The sequence below is a fragment of the Astyanax mexicanus genome, chromosome 11 (assembly GCF_023375975.1).
Source record: "Astyanax mexicanus isolate ESR-SI-001 chromosome 11, AstMex3_surface, whole genome shotgun sequence".
NCBI classification, from domain to species: Eukaryota; Metazoa; Chordata; class Actinopteri; order Characiformes; family Acestrorhamphidae; genus Astyanax; species Astyanax mexicanus.
The window spans coordinates 29,182,324-29,200,094 of record NC_064418.1 but is presented as its reverse complement, the minus strand read 5'-3'; the positions used below and the strand labels follow the sequence as shown (position 1 = coordinate 29,200,094).

At 37.1% G+C, this 17,771-nt stretch overlaps 2 protein-coding genes across 3 annotated transcripts in view; both read right to left on the bottom strand.

The window, feature by feature from the left end:
- The window catches only part of itgb5 (integrin, beta 5), a 66,563-nt gene extending 64,641 nt beyond the window's left edge, over positions 1-1,922 (bottom strand). Inside the window, exons 1-2 of the mRNA XM_007253476.3 lie at positions 1,374-1,922; positions 43-128 (exon numbers count right to left, since the gene is read on the bottom strand). Coding sequence (XP_007253538.3) covers positions 43-128; positions 1,374-1,455 — 168 coding nt within the window. The 5' untranslated portion in view covers positions 1,456-1,922. The remainder of the gene's footprint in view (positions 1-42; positions 129-1,373) is intronic.
- Positions 1,923-4,264: 2,342 nt separating this feature from the next.
- On the bottom strand, positions 4,265-17,771 carry rbm44 (RNA binding motif protein 44). 2 transcript variants are annotated; one of them, XM_007253526.3, is made up of 18 exons: positions 17,449-17,771; positions 16,246-16,300; positions 15,381-15,487; positions 15,189-15,263; positions 15,051-15,108; positions 14,833-14,951; positions 13,399-14,474; positions 13,248-13,309; positions 12,267-12,449; positions 11,992-12,157; positions 11,819-11,865; positions 11,624-11,672; positions 10,706-10,811; positions 10,161-10,298; positions 9,982-10,052; positions 7,200-7,270; positions 6,067-6,304; positions 4,265-4,991 (listed from the first exon to the last, which is right to left on the bottom strand). In XM_007253526.3, exons 1-18 carry the CDS (start codon positions 17,588-17,590, stop codon positions 4,719-4,721), a joined length of 3,036 nt encoding a protein of 1,011 aa, XP_007253588.3. In that variant the 5' UTR covers positions 17,591-17,771; the 3' UTR covers positions 4,265-4,718. The 2 variants fall into 2 exon arrangements, with proteins under 2 accessions (XP_007253588.3, XP_022536102.2); XM_022680381.2 differs by having other exon boundaries at positions 15,189-15,260.

Below are 17,771 nucleotides of genomic sequence, written 5' to 3'. Positions count from 1 at the left end.
CTGAAGTGCATTATAACCAATGGTTGGAAAACAGGTGCCTACCTCCTGGTCGCACCAGGCGCAGCTCGGGTGGATGAGGAGACATTCCTCACACGATGTGGCACTTCCACTCATGCAAACATTAAGACCTGTTAATAAAATACAGCATTAACAAGGTGCACAAAAAAACTGAATTGAATTGTACGATACTGGACAAAAAAAATTACACTACAGTAGTGTTTGGTGCAATATACAGTTTTGAAGAAAAAAAAGAGACCACTTAAAAATTATGAGTTTCTTTGATTTTACCAAATTGAAAACCTCTGGAATAAAATCAAGAGGAAGATGGATTTTAAGCCATCAAGCCAAGCTGAACTGCTTGAATTTTTGCACCAGGAGTGGCATGAAGTTATCCAAAAGCAGAGTGTAAGACTGGTGGAGGAGAACACGCCAAGATGCATAAAAACTGTGATTAAAAACCAGGGTTATTCCACCAAATATTGATTTGTGAACTCTAAAACTTTATAAATATGAACTTGTTTTCTTTGTATTATTTTACGTCAGAAAGCTCTGCATCTTTTTTTTTTTCAGCCATTTCTCCTTTTCTGCAAATAAATGCTCTAAATGACAATATTTTCATTTGGAATTTAGAAGAAATGTTGTATGTAGTTTATAGAATAAAACAACAATGTTTTTTTTACTTAAACATATACCTATAATTAGCAGAATCAGGAAAACTGATTCAGAAACTCAAGTGACCTCTTATTTTTTTCACTGTATTTTGAAATAGCATTAATACTAAACAGAAGTAATTTAAGGATCTCTAAACCTGCACTTTTTACTAGTAAAAATGTAACTATTGATAAGAGACAACGAAATTTCATGCCAAATAAATGGTAACACATCACTTGTCAAAAAACAGATTATGATGATGTCTTTCTGGTTATATTACTAGTCAGAATGGATTTTTCCGGCTCAAGACTTGCTGGTCCCTGCAAAAAGAAAACAAAAACACACCCTATGCTGGTCAAGTATGTTCTTTTTTCCTGGATGACCAGCAGGCTGGACATTTTTATTTTATAATTGAGGTCACAAATTAGAGTTTCTACTATTAAACTCTACTCACAGAGAGAAAGCAGTTGTACTGCTGGTCTCATTCTTATTTTCTAATGCTGTATGAGGTAAACAGAAGTAAACACAACCCTAAAACCTGTGCACTGCAAACAACTCACACCTAGATAAGAAGGCTACACTGCTCTAGAGAAGTTTAAGGGAATGGTAAAGTAAAAAACTATCACTCTGGGACAGGCAGTCACTCGGCTTCTAAAGGGTTAAATAAAGCTGTGCTCTGATTCTGAAGCGCTTCAGTGAAGGGTTCAGTCAGCGGGACTCACCTCGGACGCTGTGTGAGAAGCAGTGGAGTATAATGTAGGTAAAGAGCACTGCTCGCTGAACACAGACCCACAGGTTCCACATCTTTCTGCTGAAGTGCAGGAGAAGTTCGGGGTTTAAAAAGAAGAAAAGCTGCTGGATCAGATCATAAACTGAGAACTCGGGGCTTCAGGGCTGGAGAACTCCTGTGTTCTGGGTCAGTCATCGCAGCTACAGCACAGTTCTGAAGTCTGGGTGAACGGAGCTCCGGCGGTGGGAAGCCTGCATGTCGGTAGGTCAGATCCTGTGCGGGAGATTAGGGGTAGTATCGCGGGCTGGAAGAGTGAAGCGGCGGTTAAATCCACACTGCTGCACCGGGATCATCCTTCTGCTGTACCCGAGCTCCACACTCCCGCTTCCATTAAAGTTAAACAGGAGTTCCTGCATTAGTGAGAGATTTAGTCAAAGCGGAATAAACTCATAGCGCCGGTGGGAGTTATGGGACGCTGAGCTTCAGTCCAGGCGGCTGCTGTTGTTTTCTCTCTGGAAGTTTGGCCGCTCCGCTCTCGCGTCTCTCTCAGACTCCGCCCCTCAGAGATGGCCCTATTAAAGGGGGAGGGGCTTAAATTAACCCTCTGGAGCAAAGTGCTGCCCTCAGGAAACAAATAACCAGTTCATTGGTTATTCCATACCATACCATACCTTACCTTACCTTATTTACTTTCTTTTTATCTTTAATATATATATATATATATATATATATATATATATATATATATATATATATATATATATATATATATATATATATATATATATATATATGTATGTGTAAGACTATATAAAGAATAATGTATCTGGCTGTTTAAATTCTTACTATATTCTTACATTCTTGCTGTCAACTTACTAATACAGTGTTCTTATGCGTTGCCTTAGACCACTTTTCTTAAAGTATTCATGATAAAGCATGTTTTGGGCGCTTCCTTTCTCAAAACCACCTGATTCAAATTGTCAGCTTGTTATCAAATGTCAGAATCTAAATTTAAAATTTGATATATTCACATATCCACAGGGACTTTGTAAAAATTAAAGACTATTAGCTACTGAATATTTACACTAACAGGAATGAGTTTTTAAGCATAGGATTAGAAAAAACATGAAAAATAACTAAATGGCGACTATGCTTGTAGCATGAGGACACCGAGCACATTCTAGTGATTTTCCCAAAATTTGTATAAAAAAAAAAAAGATGTAATTAATTTAATGCCAGGAATGAGCTTTGAGATTGAGACTGACCTCCTCAGTCATAGTTACAACAAGATCAAATATACAGAAAAACAAATAATGGAACTTAACTTTGGTTATCCCGTGATCTTCAGAAGAACCAAATGATCATCATGGTTCATCTCCTGTTGTAGATGTGACTTGTAGAATGTTCCAGATATTTTTTAGATGGGTTAATCAGGTATTATGGATTAATTATAAAATAATATTTTAAAGCATAGATGGGATTTTGATTAACACACACCAGAACAGATTTGGTGATTAATTCCACCAAATCTGTTCCAGTTGTGACCACAGGAAATGACATGTATAAATGTGCACGAAAAATAATTGAATAATTGAAATACATTTTATTATTAAGCATAGTGTATTGTACGTTGCAATTAGGTCAATGTACGAGACACTATGCTTAATAATACAATTTACAAGTATTTTACAACTATTTTTCTTGCACATTTATACATGTAATTTCCTGTGGTCACAACTGGAACATATTCGGCGGAATATGCCCTATAACTATTTGACTCTGTTGTCCTATATTTTTAAACCATTTCTATTGTCTAAGCACGATTAAAATAACGTCCAAAACTGTAACATATGATTATGATCATACAGTGTAAATGCCATATGTTAAATACTCCAGCAGGAATATTCCTCCCGCGCAGTCAGCAGTCACGTGACCCCGCCTTTAATAATACAGCCACGTGTCCAGCCTAAAGCTCGACCACCTAAACAACAACTCGCTAGGAGTACTGATCAGCGGTTTAGTACGTGCCTACAAGTTTGCAGACCCCTGTTCATGCTGCCAGATTTCTCCTAAAATGAACTATAGTTCGACTACCAAACTCTAACGCCCACTGCATATTTTACAGAGCAGGAAATTGGGGCTTTTATTTTGTTTTGTTTATACCGGGTGTCAGTAATCTGTTTATGGAGTTCAGCTCTGGCATCTGTGGCTCTCATTTAGTCCTGCCCTCAGTCTCAAATGTACCACAAGACAAAAGCTCCTCTTTACTCACTTTACACCAATAACTGCGCCTCTAGTGACCCCTACTGCATTTCACAAACAGTGCACCTCTGAGCCCAAATGTGCGACTGTAATTTAAAGCCTAACATCAAGTGAAAATATTATAATTAGACTAAAACTGAATCTTTTTTCACTTATGCCTCCCACTCATTCCCTCATTAGCCTCCTCCTTTACTTACAGGTTTGTGCACTGAACTGCATGGCTGTCGGCTGGTTTGGCACACAATATTCAACTTGTTTTAAAAGGCACTTTTCCTCATTGCAAATTTCCAACAGCATGTACATTACAGCAACACAAAATTCTGATATCAAGCACCTCAATTATCATTACTGAAGACGAGTCTAATGTTTTTAAATCCAGACAAACAATCCAGATATTTTGACTGCTCACATTATGGTCAACAAATTAGCAAACTTATCTCCCAGTTGTGTTTGTGTGATATATTAAAATAATCAGCGCAATCAGTATCCACAGTACTCACTTTACAGAACAATAAGACCTTAAGCTATGTTTGACTATACCTTAATATGACAAGAATGTGGTAGAACATCCACTTCTGCCGTATATGTAAAGTGTAATATATCAACAAAATGTACTCACGGTGAAGTAAAGAAGGATTTTAATGAAAAAATGCAAAGCAAATGGTTCACAAAAACCATTACAGTATTAACAGCTTAGTGTTACTTTAAAACAAAATGTTCAGATTCTCTGTGCTGTTCAACTAAACAGAGTATGAAAACAAAACCTCAAATATAACCCAACAATTTGGAATAGAATCTTACAAATGTAAGATTTAAGTTTTTATACTAGATTACAGACAATCTACTATTGGTACGAAATATTTTAAACTGAAAGCAAATCTGTGCTTCTGTCCTAACAGAATTAATTTGCATTAACATTCCTAGAATACCTAGTAAGAACAAGTGATGCAAAAAAACATTTTTGATCTGATAATTTGATAATTACTATTTACTATAAATGAACAAACAAACAAAGAAAGACAACCAAAACACAAGTTTGGAAATTTAAAGCAGGGAAATGTGACCTTTGCCCCACTCACACTGTTGTGGATGGTTGAGCCAGAAGGTCAGAGGTCATGTCCGATATAGCTCTCAGCGGAAGGCCACTGAGGTTGCCCCGGTGCTTTGCTCGCAGCTCCAGCAGCGCAGCAACAATCCTCTCTCGACTTACACCTGGGTGCTGCTCTGTTAAGCGGGCCATGAGCGTCTCAAAGCTGCCCATGGTGGCATAGTGCTGTGGAACATACGTACCAGACGCAGTGGGCTCATCGCATACGTTGATAAGCTTGTCCAAACTGCTGCGGAGAGGCTTAGAAATTAAGAAAAGCATAGGAACTCAATTAAGTATGGCATTTTAGACAATAAATTTAACTGGCAAATAGAAAAACAATCAAAATGTGTTCTAATTAGTGCTGTGAACATGAAGCATTAACACACGAGATTAATTTGGAATCAGCAACAATTAAATATTTAATTAGCGCAATTAAATATGCCAAGTTTGACCCTAACTTCTGCGTTTACTGCTCACAGCTGCGCGACTCTGCCCTGCACTTCCTATTGAAAACACTAAAAGTGCAGCAGGCACATTTTCAGCATTCAGTGTTAAAACTGCTTCACACTGCACAGATATACACGATGGAACACACTCCCTGCTGTATATACTTTCTTGCTCCCATGCCAGACAGCTCTGGCCAATCAGAGGCGATAATGTGCTCCCATGGTTGATTGTTGTGCATTTTGGTGTATTTATGCCTGTGTGAAACCAAACCAAACAGAGGGAGAAACGCTCCAAGTAAACAAACTAATCGACTGATCCGGACCATAGAAACCAACTACAGGTTTGAAAACGCCTTTTTGTACTCAGCAAATTAAGTTCTAATTCAGAAATCCTTACCTGAGATGTTTACAATAAAATCTCCCCTCAAACATACAAGTATATACCAGTATTTTAATTGACAGCACTAATATAAATATAATTGAAGTTTAATTTTTTTTTTACATTTATTCTTTTATTTACATTTAAATATCCACTATAAAAACTTGTGTCTTAAGAAGAACAAGAGCGATTAAATCACAGTTGAATCACGAATATTGTTGTGATTAATCAAGTTAAATTGTATAGTCGATTGACACCACTAGTTCCAATGCTACATGCTGCATTTTGTCCTATTCTTTCCTCAATATGTTACAGTAAAGAAAAGAAACATTAACAGTGCATTAAATGTGCAAGCATGTGTGTGGGACAAAATGTCAACCTTTTATCTGAACTTTAACATACATCTGTGCAGGTGTGGTTTACAAATGATGAAAATCATGCACAACAGCAATTTGTTAAAATCTCACTTTTTCCATCTTAGAACAAGTCTGGCCTGAATTATACTCACTTTGCAAAAATGTGTATTTCTCTTTGAGCCCTGTGTGCTCTGCCCTTCTTCTACAGTCGCTGCTTTACAGGCAGCTGGGACACATTCAGCACGGGGTGCTTTGATGGGGCCCTGGCAGCCTGCTGGAGACCTGTGGATGTGTTCCACACGGACAGTGTGGCCTTGAATGGATCGCCCATTCATCTCCCTTACTGCGGCCTCTGCGTCACAGGGGCTGCTCACACCCACGATGGCAGCCCTAGGAAAACAAAGCTATGGTGATGGACACTTTAAAAGGAACCCTGACCATTAATAGAGGAAATGAAATAACATTTAGGATGCTTTAATCTCCTCAAGAGACAAATTTGAGACTTTACAACAAAATTTGTGATTTCTGTTAAACAAAACTACAGGGACTGCAACTGTTTGTATACAGAAAATAGATTTGACTTGTCTATGAAATTGCGAAATGCAATGTGTGAAAAACAAAAACAGATTGTATTTACTGGCAGGCATGGCATGCATGGATTTAGACTTAAGACTCTTTGAAGATAACCTGATTAAGACTTGTATATTAACTGGTGTATATGTGAAATGCTACATATAACAGGTCTGTTATTTTACAAATATGGTTGCCTTAACAGCATATTGATCTTATATATATATATATATTTTTTTTTTTTTCAAGTAATGCTCTAGCTAAGAAGTGGCACACTCATATAGGGTAACAGGCCATATTACACACGGTCCAGTGTCAAAGGACGCAGCCACTGTTTTGTGGAAAACCCTGACAGTTTGATTGTGGACATTCTTAGTTTATTTATATAAAGTTACATATAATTAGCACTAGCAAATTCCGTCTTAAAAGTGTTTAGTACATAAACTAACAGGATTCTCAGACTGCTGAAGGACACTTGGGCCACTGACTGACCAACAGGCTATATATATATCCATCACAGCACTAACAATTCTAAACAGAAACAAAAAATAGCCCCCCAACAGTATATTCCAATAGTTGTCTACTACGCAACCCACAAGTTTGAATAGAGTAGCTTCTACAGAAATGTCTCTGACTTGTTTAAGTTTAAGCTTCACTCCAGTTTAGGACTATTTATGCACAAACAGAATATGCTGATATATAACTGAAGATCTACCTGTTGTTGCTGAAAGTGGCGAGGCTCACTTGTTTGGCATTATACCTCTCAAACCAACGCAGCAATTCATTCTGAAATGGAGAGATCATTCAGTGAGTATTGCTGCCCTCTGGAGGTCGTAACTATGAACTACACATTAATGAGCAGAAATCTTTTGCAGAAATCAAGTTACCCACATGCCATCAAATAGTATCCAATTACACCTTCTAATTAGTGAATTCAGTTGTTTAAAAAGTGCAACTGCAGAATTATATTGTCAAAAATTGAATGTTAATTAAAGTTGGATGCCCTGGAGCCACAATGGCCCAATACCAAGAAAAAACACTTTTTCTGGAGTGCCGGTAGGGTTGCAGCGGTAACCGGTTTCACGGTATACCGTGGTATTAAAATGCACGGTTATCATACCGTGTGTGTTTGCTTATTACCGGTAAAACGCAAGCCAGCGGAGAAAGTCACCCGCGCATGCGCAACTCTGCTCCGCTTCAGCTACTCAGCACACAGCGGTGAGAATGGCAGAAAGTGCATCAGACTAGAGCTTAGATTCTCTGCCCGAACCAGACCTGACCCGAGGACCGACCCGAAATCGGGTCCGTTCGGCGAGATTTCCCACCACATTCCTTGGGCCGGGTCGGGTTGGGCTCCAGAAAATAGTCTGAGATGTAGGCATCTGTTTTTTAATTATATATTTTATTTTTAAATAAAGCTCTGGTGTGATAATCACAATGTTAATGCTAAGTAACCAATTATTATTGTTAATGAAAACGAACCAAATAACGAAAACTGAAAGTGAAACTTAACTAACTTATTTATAAGCACTGTTTTCACTCCCGCAGTTCTACAGCGGGAGGTGTTGTGCCGATTCTGTCCGCGAAGCGGGAGTCGGATTGAGCAGGGAGTCGGATTCGGCATAACAGCGGCAGCGCGGCTGCACCTCGCGGTCCGCGGTGTTAGTTGTAAGCGCTCGCGCTAGCCGCAAAATACGACAGAAAACACTGAGGGAGCTGCAGAATTATGAATTGGACTAAAATGAGCACGAGGAGATAAAAGAGAACCTTTACCTGTGAGTAGCTCACATCAGAACACGCAAATCTCTCTCTCTCTCTGTGTCTCTCTCTCTCTCGCACGTGAACTTCTCCGCACTGTGTTTAGCTGTTCTTAAAAATCATTTTTATTAAATAATAGTTCTATGCTTCTATGTTAGTGTTAATTAACATAATTCTGATCATATTTCGCTCATTCAAACAGCCTGAAAACAGACTTGTAATCTTGTAATCAACAAGCTTGTAATCAATGTGGCCGTAGTCACAGCTAAAGGAGGAAATACATCAAACCTGTTCTCCCATCTCCGAGAACACCACCCCGCTGTGCAGCGCAAAGTATGTGTTCAGTTTATAATTTTACCTAAATAACCTAAATAAAACTTCTTTGTAGTCGTGCACAACCCATGCGGTAAGCGCCCGCAAAAGCGCTGAGTTATCCGAAATTTGGGCACGCAGGTACAGGCGTGAAGTGCGTGCTACGATGGATTCACGTGTCCGTGTAAAGGTCCTGGCCGGTCTGGATGTGAAAGACGCCATTCATTTACATGCGTTAATTTTCAAATTCTGACGTCCCTGTTTTTCATATGTTGAAGGTTTTAAGGTGTGAAAGCCTTAAAATAGAAATCTCTATTGTGAGGATCATGTCAGAAATAAATCCCCTCTTTCTGCAGTATCTGGTTATATACCAACTTTTTTTTATATATATATATACACTCTTAATGCCCTTAAGAGTAGTGGAAAAACATGGTTTCCTTCACCTGATGGTGTAGTTTCTACAATAAATAGTTAATTGAACAAAAAAACTTTGTTGTAATTTCTTTAAGGGTCAGTTTAATAATATATGTAACAAACTGTGATACCGTGATAACCGTGATACCGCGGTATTTTCCGAGACGGTTATCATACCGTGAAAATCTCATACCGTTGCAACCCTAAGTGCCGGGGCACCATGTAGAGCCAATTATCCAATATTAGTACCTAACTTCATTAATTGTTCCTTTTACTCTAATCAAATTCAAATAAAAATAGTTCAAGATCTATTGAAAAGCATTCCCAGCCAAAAGGTAACAAATGCTGCAATTTTGTACTGAAACAAAACATGAAACCCAACATGAATGCAGAAAATAATATCTAATATAATGAGTTTTCTACAAAGTTTTAACCATTAATAAATCAACCATTTAACCCCTTGACATGCCTTGTCCCATATACAAGCTACAGGTGTTGGTGATACAAAATCCTTTTTCCTGCAGTAAAATAAGTTATTTACATTTTGAAAATTTGAGGGCTTTGAATCTCCTACAGGATACTTGGAGAAGCTGCCTGTCCATTCTCTGCTCCACTTAATAATTTCAGATAAGTAACAGGAATCAACTCAAAATCTGCATGTTTGAAAATAGGCGTAAAAACTAGACAAGCATAACAAAACTAAAAGGTTTGGAGGGCATGAAATATTTGATTTGTATTCAGGAATAAAATATTCTGATTTTAATATAAAGTTTTATGAAATTTATGATTTCTTTCGTTATATTTTGACACTAGCAGATTTACTTAAATATTTTATTATGTTTTCTATTACAGTTACAATAATGCTTTTAGTCATGTTCCTCATCAAACATGAAAGCTTTTTATGTAATGCTTAAATAGAAATCCTCAAGATTTAGTGGGGTAATGTCAGGCAGACAATTGACAAAAATCCTGGCCTGTTAGGGGGTTAATCCTAATCATAATCAGCTCCATACCTGAGTAACATTACTTGGAAAGTCTGTGACACACAGCAAGGAACCCTGGTCTGTACTTCCATTTCTATCATCTAGAAAAAGTCAAAAATAATGCACAAGACAATCTGTTTTAGTCATATAAGCACTGGAACAAATGGAAAAAGGAAGGCATAAGCTCTACAGTTGATTCAATACTACACCTTTCTGGGAAATCTTCACTGGGTTCTCTCGGTCAGACAGTCCTGCCTGTTTCTCCTCTTTACATCCTTGACTAGCGGATCCAAGCTCTTCCTGGGCATCAAACCAATCCTCTGTGCAGCTGGATTCTTTAAACCCACCTTTAGATATACATACATAAATAATAAATAAACAGAAATTCAATGCATTACATGCTGTTTTTTATGGCACACTAACAGTGTATATAGATTATGCTTATAAAGTTAGTTTGTTCTGGTTAAAATATTGGGTGAAATAATAAAGGGTAAAAACAAACCAGAGTTTAACCACACTAAAAAGTACAGTTTATTTGTATGACCATACTGATGAATATAAAACTATAAAATGTGGTATAATTCTCTTTTTAAACGGTCAACACTTAAAACTAGCACTAGCAATCATTCTAAAAATCAATACATTTTTCACAGCGTATATTTACTGTGAATAGTCCTGTCCATGTATTTAAAGCAGGTTTTAGCCATTACTAAAATATTGTGGTTATTATTATATGTGGTTTATAAATGTTTACCAGGCCTAGCATCTCTGGAGACAGCCGTTTGCTGGTCGAGGACACACACCGCTCTGCATCGCTTACTGATGGCACCTTGCGATTCAGATGATGCAGTAGCATTATCCTGCCAGGGATTTAAGGGATCAGACCAAACTTTTTACAATACATATGAAAGTCACTGTAATTTTTTATTTATTTTATGACTAAAACTGAAAAAAGAGAGTTTATTTTATAAACTACAGACAACATTTCTACCAAATTCCAAATAAAAATATTGTCATTGAGAGCATTTATTTGGAGAAAATGAGAAATGGCTGAAATAACAAAAAAGACGGAGCTTTCAGACCTCAAATAATGCAAAGAAAGCAAGGTCATACTTATAAAGTTTTAAGAGTTCAGAAATCAATATCTGGTGGTATTACCCTGGTTACCCTTGGCATATTCTCCTCCTCCAGTCTTATACACTGCTTTTGAATAACTTTGCCACTCCTGGTGCAAAAATTCAAGCAGTTCAGCTTGTGATCATACATTTTCCTCTTGATTATATTCCAGAGGTTTTCAATTTGGTAAATCAAAGTAAGTCATCATTTTCAAGTGGTCTCTAATTTTTCCACCAGAGCAGTATATTAACCATAAAAAACAAGCAAACAAGGTCAATAGGCCTAAACTAAATATTATCTGTAAAGAGGGGTTTTTGGACTGCCAAACGTAATTCTTTATAAAGTTAATAAAATACATTTTACACTTCATTTTTTGCATTGTCTACAGCAAACTAAAAAACTTGCTTATTTTGTGAAAGGGCAATCTAGAGGCTTTTGCATTAAATTGGGTTCAAAGTTTTGGAATGTATGGATTAAGTAACCCAATTTGTTTGTAATAGACCGCCTCAGTAAACAATGAAAAAAAATAAAAGGTTTTAAAATCAATTCTAGTCACCTGGTTGGCTTGGTTACACTGGTCTAGATCTTCAGGATAACTTTCAGACCTTTTGAGAACAACGAGGGTTATAAAAAGAATTAGCATGTTTGTTTAGTATATGCTAGAATTAAATCAATAACAAAAGATAATTTAGAACAAATAAACAAAAGGAATGATCGATATATTGACACTCTTTCAACAGGACTTGCCTACCTTGGCGCTTCTTCAGTTGGAACATCTCCTAAATTGTCCTTAAATACCTATAAAAAAAAACAAAAAAAAACAAAACAAAAAAAAAAAAAAAAACAGATGATTGCCACATTGAGCTACCGGTACATAAATAAATGGTGTCTTAAGCAGATCGAAATCATTATTGAATTCCAAACCAAAGCAGGACTGTAGTTTGTCACTGTGATTATGCTGCAAACGTCCACAGACAAGGGCTCAAGGTTATCAAGATGAATCCCTTCCAGAATCTTCCTCTTCATCTCTAGGTAATCATCTTCCAGGGTCTTTAGAGTCTGAAACAGCTCCTTAGGCAGTGCTTTAGCCCTGCAGAAAGATTGGAACATTTATTGTAGGCACAATGAATCATATAAATCTTATAATTTAAAAAGCTCCTTATTGTACCAACATCAACCCAAATATGTCATTCCATTACCCCTGAAGTGCAGACTCGCCCAGTGAAGAGGTGTAAAAGCACCTCCAGCAGTGCTGCTGGCACATGGCAAACTGTAAAGCCAGTAGGCGCAACTCGGCTCGTTTTGCACGATGAAGACAGTCACAACCACAGACTCTCTGCTGACCCTTGTACTCAGATGCTCCAGGATTGCGTGGACCGGACCTGCATTAAACGTGAATATGTTTAGCTATGCTTAGATCACAAAGTCACAAAATCCATGCTGGAGCCACCCATGCTCTGCATGTTTTTGCATGGCCCATAGAATGTCATTTGACAATTGATAGACACTTTCAAAACTTAAAAGGTCTACAAATGGTGGTTCTTTGAGGAACCACTTTTTGTTCCACAGAGAACTGTGAATGAAATACAGATGCACAAATTAATTTTACAGTTCAGAACCCTTCACTTCAACTCTTTAAACTCACTCAAACTCATTTAGTTAACTTAAAATAAAGCATCTTCATCATATAAGCCTGGCAACTAGACACAAATCCTGATACAAGGGTTATGATTTCCAATTTACAGAAATATTTTGCAATACTGTAAGCAAGGCAATATATAATTATCTTTTTTTAATTAAATGTTTTAAACAAATGTATGTGTTACTAAAAACAAAACAATATTTATTATAAATGATGTGTACAAGCTAGAATTTGACAACCATTGTATATTAAAAAGATGTATAATTCATTATATTGTGAAACTGTGATTATACTTTAAGTAAGGTGATATATTGCAGAATATTTGAACACTGCTATCCCATCTAGCAGAAAGAATTACTGTCTGCAAGTAATCTTTGCATGCAAAATGTAAAAAAAAAAATTCTTGACCACATTTACATTTATATATGTCAGTTATTTAATCGTTTTAAAATATCAATCTGACTGGACAAACTAAAACTTTAGCACTTGCTGAAAATGAATCAATTCTGTAGAGCTGATATCAGAAATACTGTATTACCTTGCCATCTTCTCTTTCAAATTATTGTGCTCCATTTCAATCCTCTTTAGGTATTCGAATTCCTAAATAAGAGATACAGTGTATATAGACTTTTTCCATTAAATAAAATTTCATAAAATTCCATTAAGCTATATACCTAACAAAACAGTACCTCACAAACGACATCCAGGTCAGACATGTGGACTTCAGTTATTGTGCCTTTCTCAGAAGTGGACATTTGAATCGTCTTGGTCTCCTGCTCATTGTTAAGAGGGACTAAGTCTGTGCCAGTAGCGGCGTCTCTGCAAAGCTTCTCAAAACAGTTATGGCTGATTTCTGTTGAGCGATTAGTTGTAAAACAAGCTCTAAAATCACTGGAGACATCCACTGCCTTGTTTACACTTAGAGGAACAGGAGCAGCTTCAATTTTCCTTTGCAGCTCCACACGGACATTAAGCTTATTTGTTCCTAGAGACAGAAACGACTCCTCAGATGTAGATACTCTTCTGGATTCTGACCAGCCTGGATTAACAGAATTTCTACTGCTTGGGAGCTGACTAGATAGTGCTACCGGACTTGAAACATCATCAACGAGACTATGATACTCATCTGACTTTGGCTCACATCCCGAGTCTTCCTCGTTGCTGACATCCTGGTTATCTTCTGTGTAGTCAGTCCACTCAGAAGAGTGGCAAGATGCAGAATCAGGAAAGGCACAATTCTCAGCACCAGAAGCAAGAGAGCTTTCTACAGGCCCATCAGTGGACATTCCTGTGCTGCCCTTTGTGGCCTGAAGGGAGTCACTGCAGCTTGGCTCCTGCGATTCAGTGACATTGCTGCATTGCTCCAGGCCAGTGCTGTTTAAGCTGTAGTACTCAGGCAGGGTCTCCTGGTTTAGATTATGTACATTGCCTAGGTTAGTTTCGTTGGGGTGGCATTGCTTCTCAAGCTCCATGTCCAGAAAGTAACTTGCTTGTGCTGAGGGATCTTTATAGACTCTGATACCCGTTTCATCATTACACGTTTCTTCGTCCCACAACTGAGACAGATACTTAGCCTTAGAGGTGTGTACTTCCTGCTGGTGTGCACAGGCCTGTGCTAAACAAGCTCCACCAAAACCATGGTAGCCAGGATTTTCAGTAGCAACCTGGTTAAGTCTCCTCCCTGATGCTTCATATCTTGTAGCTGTTATGAGATTCAGCTCCTCTTTCACACTGTTTGGTAGCAGGCCTAGTGGCGTTTCTTCTTCTAAGTATGTATAAAAAACAAAACATGGGTAAAACACAGTCACATAAAAATATGACAACAGAAGAATAAATTAATAGATATTTTTGTTTGTGTCCAAAGCAGTACCAATCAATTGAGATGCATTAGGGGAATCATTTAATTTAAATTTATTTTTGCTTCAAACATGCCACTGACAATCACCAATTTATCTTGCGTCCTAAACGGTTTTACAAATTCTTACATGTCAACAACATAATTCATTGTGGGCAGTGAGTTTTAGGCCAAGCAGTGTGGTCTTCCTTGTGAAAGTAACTAGTAAAAATCAGTCACTGGACAATTTCGCTGCCCAGAAATTACTACAACAAAATACTGAACTTACCTAACGCACAAACATTCCCCTGCAGGTTTGAGGCAGTAATGTTCCAGCATCTGCCATATTTAGCCCCAGATGCATAACTTGCACCACAATTCAGACACTCTGACGCACCACCACAGAATCTAAAGGAACAGGCGGAACATAAAAACACCATCCCATGCTTCAGCACAGCAGCTCCAGAGTGCAGCCAATGTTTCAAGGAGAAAGGAATCCAAACATACTTGTTAGGTTTCGATGACATAGTTGCTGGAGGAGTGATTTGTTTTCCTAGGACCTGATCTAAAGCGGAATAAAGAACACTAAAATCCTGCTTCTGTTTATTAACTTTAAAAATCCTAAATTTGAGCAACTGAACTTACATTTCAGGTGAATATAATGCCTAGTCACTTCAAGAGCAGGGTGTCTTTGAAGAAAATTCAAAAATCCTCCTTCTTCTACAAACAACAGTTACAGTTAATTCATACTCCAGAAAAAAAAGACAATAACTACACAATGTATTCCAGAACATGCACACCCGTGGTATATACACCCAAGCTGTATTTTAATCATACCTTGAATCAGTTTCCTGTCTTCTGCTGGTTGGGAGAGATACCACCCAAGCAACTTCGGATCAGTCAGCTCCAGACAACGACTGACTTTTACAAGGTCGAACACAGACCTATGACGAAATGACAACAAGCACATTAAGTGCTGTAAAATGAATGCAAAAACACATACATACTCTATATACACACACAGTCATATCCAAAAATAGTCATTTTATATCTAAACTAAACGTTTTAATAAAGTGAAAATAATTTTATAAATCCTGTACAGAGAACATTTTGCACTTTTTAAATTTAAAAGTATTGTTCATGTATTTGATTTAAAAGAATGAGGAAAAAAAAGAAATGTGGCCTGTACAAAGGTTACAGTACATCAACCAATACTCAATACACTGAGGGTGACTCAATTTGCTGTCAAGCATTTACAACAATGGTAGAAATCATATAAAAAGGTAAAATAAAAAAGGACAAAAAGAAATAAAAAAGATTGCAAACCAAAAGAGAAAACAGAAAATAAAATAAAATAACTAAAAAGGTAAAGGAAAAAAAAAACTCAACTAAAAATGTCACAAGCTGTCTGAAGGTGGTTAGAAATTCCTCCAGCAAGCTGAGTTTTTACTTTCCTGTAGTGAATTCCAGCTCGCTGGTACTCTGTAGCTAAAATCAGATTTTCTGTATTCACCCCCTTATCTTATGTAAACTCAGGGTATTAATTTTAAAAATGTGCTCAGACATCTTGCTGAATCAAGAGCAACTTATTTACAACAATCAACAAAACATATTTGATTGTCTGACCAGGTTTACCTAAAACACCAACAGCCATGTCTTTTTATATATATCGACTGACTGATTTGGAACAGACAACACCTACCTTCTTAATAGGAATAACCTTCCATCCTCCACAGAAATAGGAAGATTCCTGGAGCCTTGGGAAAAGATGCAGAAAGATCAGGTTTACAGGTTAACTTACTTTCCTTCTGTGGGCTCATGTAGTTAGTTAGCTACTTGACCTGGACTGTGTATGAACACTATGACAATATGAAAACGTGAAGAATTAATGCTTTTGTGTGTACAAATGTGCCACTTTTTTATGAAATGCTAAATATCCAGAGGATATTAACTTGTATAACTAGCTAACATTCTCTATGTTAATTTAAAGGTTTTCAATCCTGAATGGAGAACATTTTGCACATTTTACTTTGCTTAAGTTTTGTTCATGAGTTGAATTTGAAAGAATGAGAAAAAAAATTGAATGCGGCCTGTACAAATGTTATGGCACATCAATGAATCCTTAATACATTGAGGGCGACTCCTTTTCTAATGCAGTCGAGCATTTACAACTTAAAGCGACTGAAAAACCAAAATTAACATTAAGTATTTAAATCAGGTTACGCTAAAATAAGGAAATTCATAAACAATATATGGCATCTCTGGATTATCATGGACTTTCTTTCTTATGACCCAGAAAAAAACATATCCAAAACTAGACACTACTTTATAATTAAGAGAACACTTTAGTTTGCTATTTATAGGTTTATGTTTGAGTAAAATGAACATTGTTGTTTTATTCTTAACTGCGGAGTACATTTCTCTCAAATTCCAAATAAAAAGTCATTTTTTGCAGAAAATGAGAAACGGCTGAAATAACAAAAAATAGGCAGAGCTTTCAGACCTCAATTAATGCAAAGAAAACAAGTTAATATTCATAAAGTGTATAGAGTATAGAAGAGTATAGAAATTAATATTTGGTGGAATAACCCTGTTTTTAATCACAGTTTTCATGCATCTTGGCATGTTCTCCTCCACCAGTCTTACACACTGCTTTTGGATAACTTAATGCCACTCCTGGTGCAAAAATTCAAACAGTTCAGCTTGGTTTGATGGCTTGTTATTATCCATCTTCCTCTTGATTATATTCCAGAACATTTTTTTATTTGGTAAAATCAAAGAAACACACTTTATGTTTAGGTGGTCTCTTGTAACTTATATGTTAACAGGCAGCTAAAACAGACGCAGTAGCGTTAGTAAACTAGTCACCGTTAGTCACCGCAGGCTGCTCCTCAGTAAAACTTACCGCTCATTTCGTTCATAGCAAAGCACATGTATTGGTCAAACGGTACAAACTGCCACATCAGTGTAGTGGGCAGGTCTGAAGCACTGCACGAGCTCGGCTCTAAGTAACACGGAACCAGGAGAGGAGGAGGAGGATACCACATCTTCTGCAAAATGTTCCTCAAAACCAACTTAACTTAACCTAACGCTAGATTACTTAACACAAATGTGTGTGCTTCAAAATAAAGATATGGAGTTACCGTATCTATATTTCTGAAGCAGTTACTTGATACTGATTAATCTAAAATTTTTCGTTAGCTAATACTTTCCTAATAGATAACGATA

Excerpts from the sequence above, each read along its gene's own strand:
- rbm44 (XM_007253526.3), bottom strand. The coding sequence starts at position 17,590 with ATGTGGTATCCTCCTCCTCCTCTCCTGGTTCCGTGTTACTTAGAGCCG. Across the intron at positions 16,301-17,448 it reads TGCTATGAACGAAATGAGCG|GCTCCAGGAATCTTCCTATT; the intron begins GTAAGTTTTACT and ends TCTTTTCCCAAG. Across the intron at positions 13,310-13,398 it reads ACCTGGATGTCGTTTGTGAG|GAATTCGAATACCTAAAGAG; the intron begins GTACTGTTTTGT and ends TCTCTTATTTAG.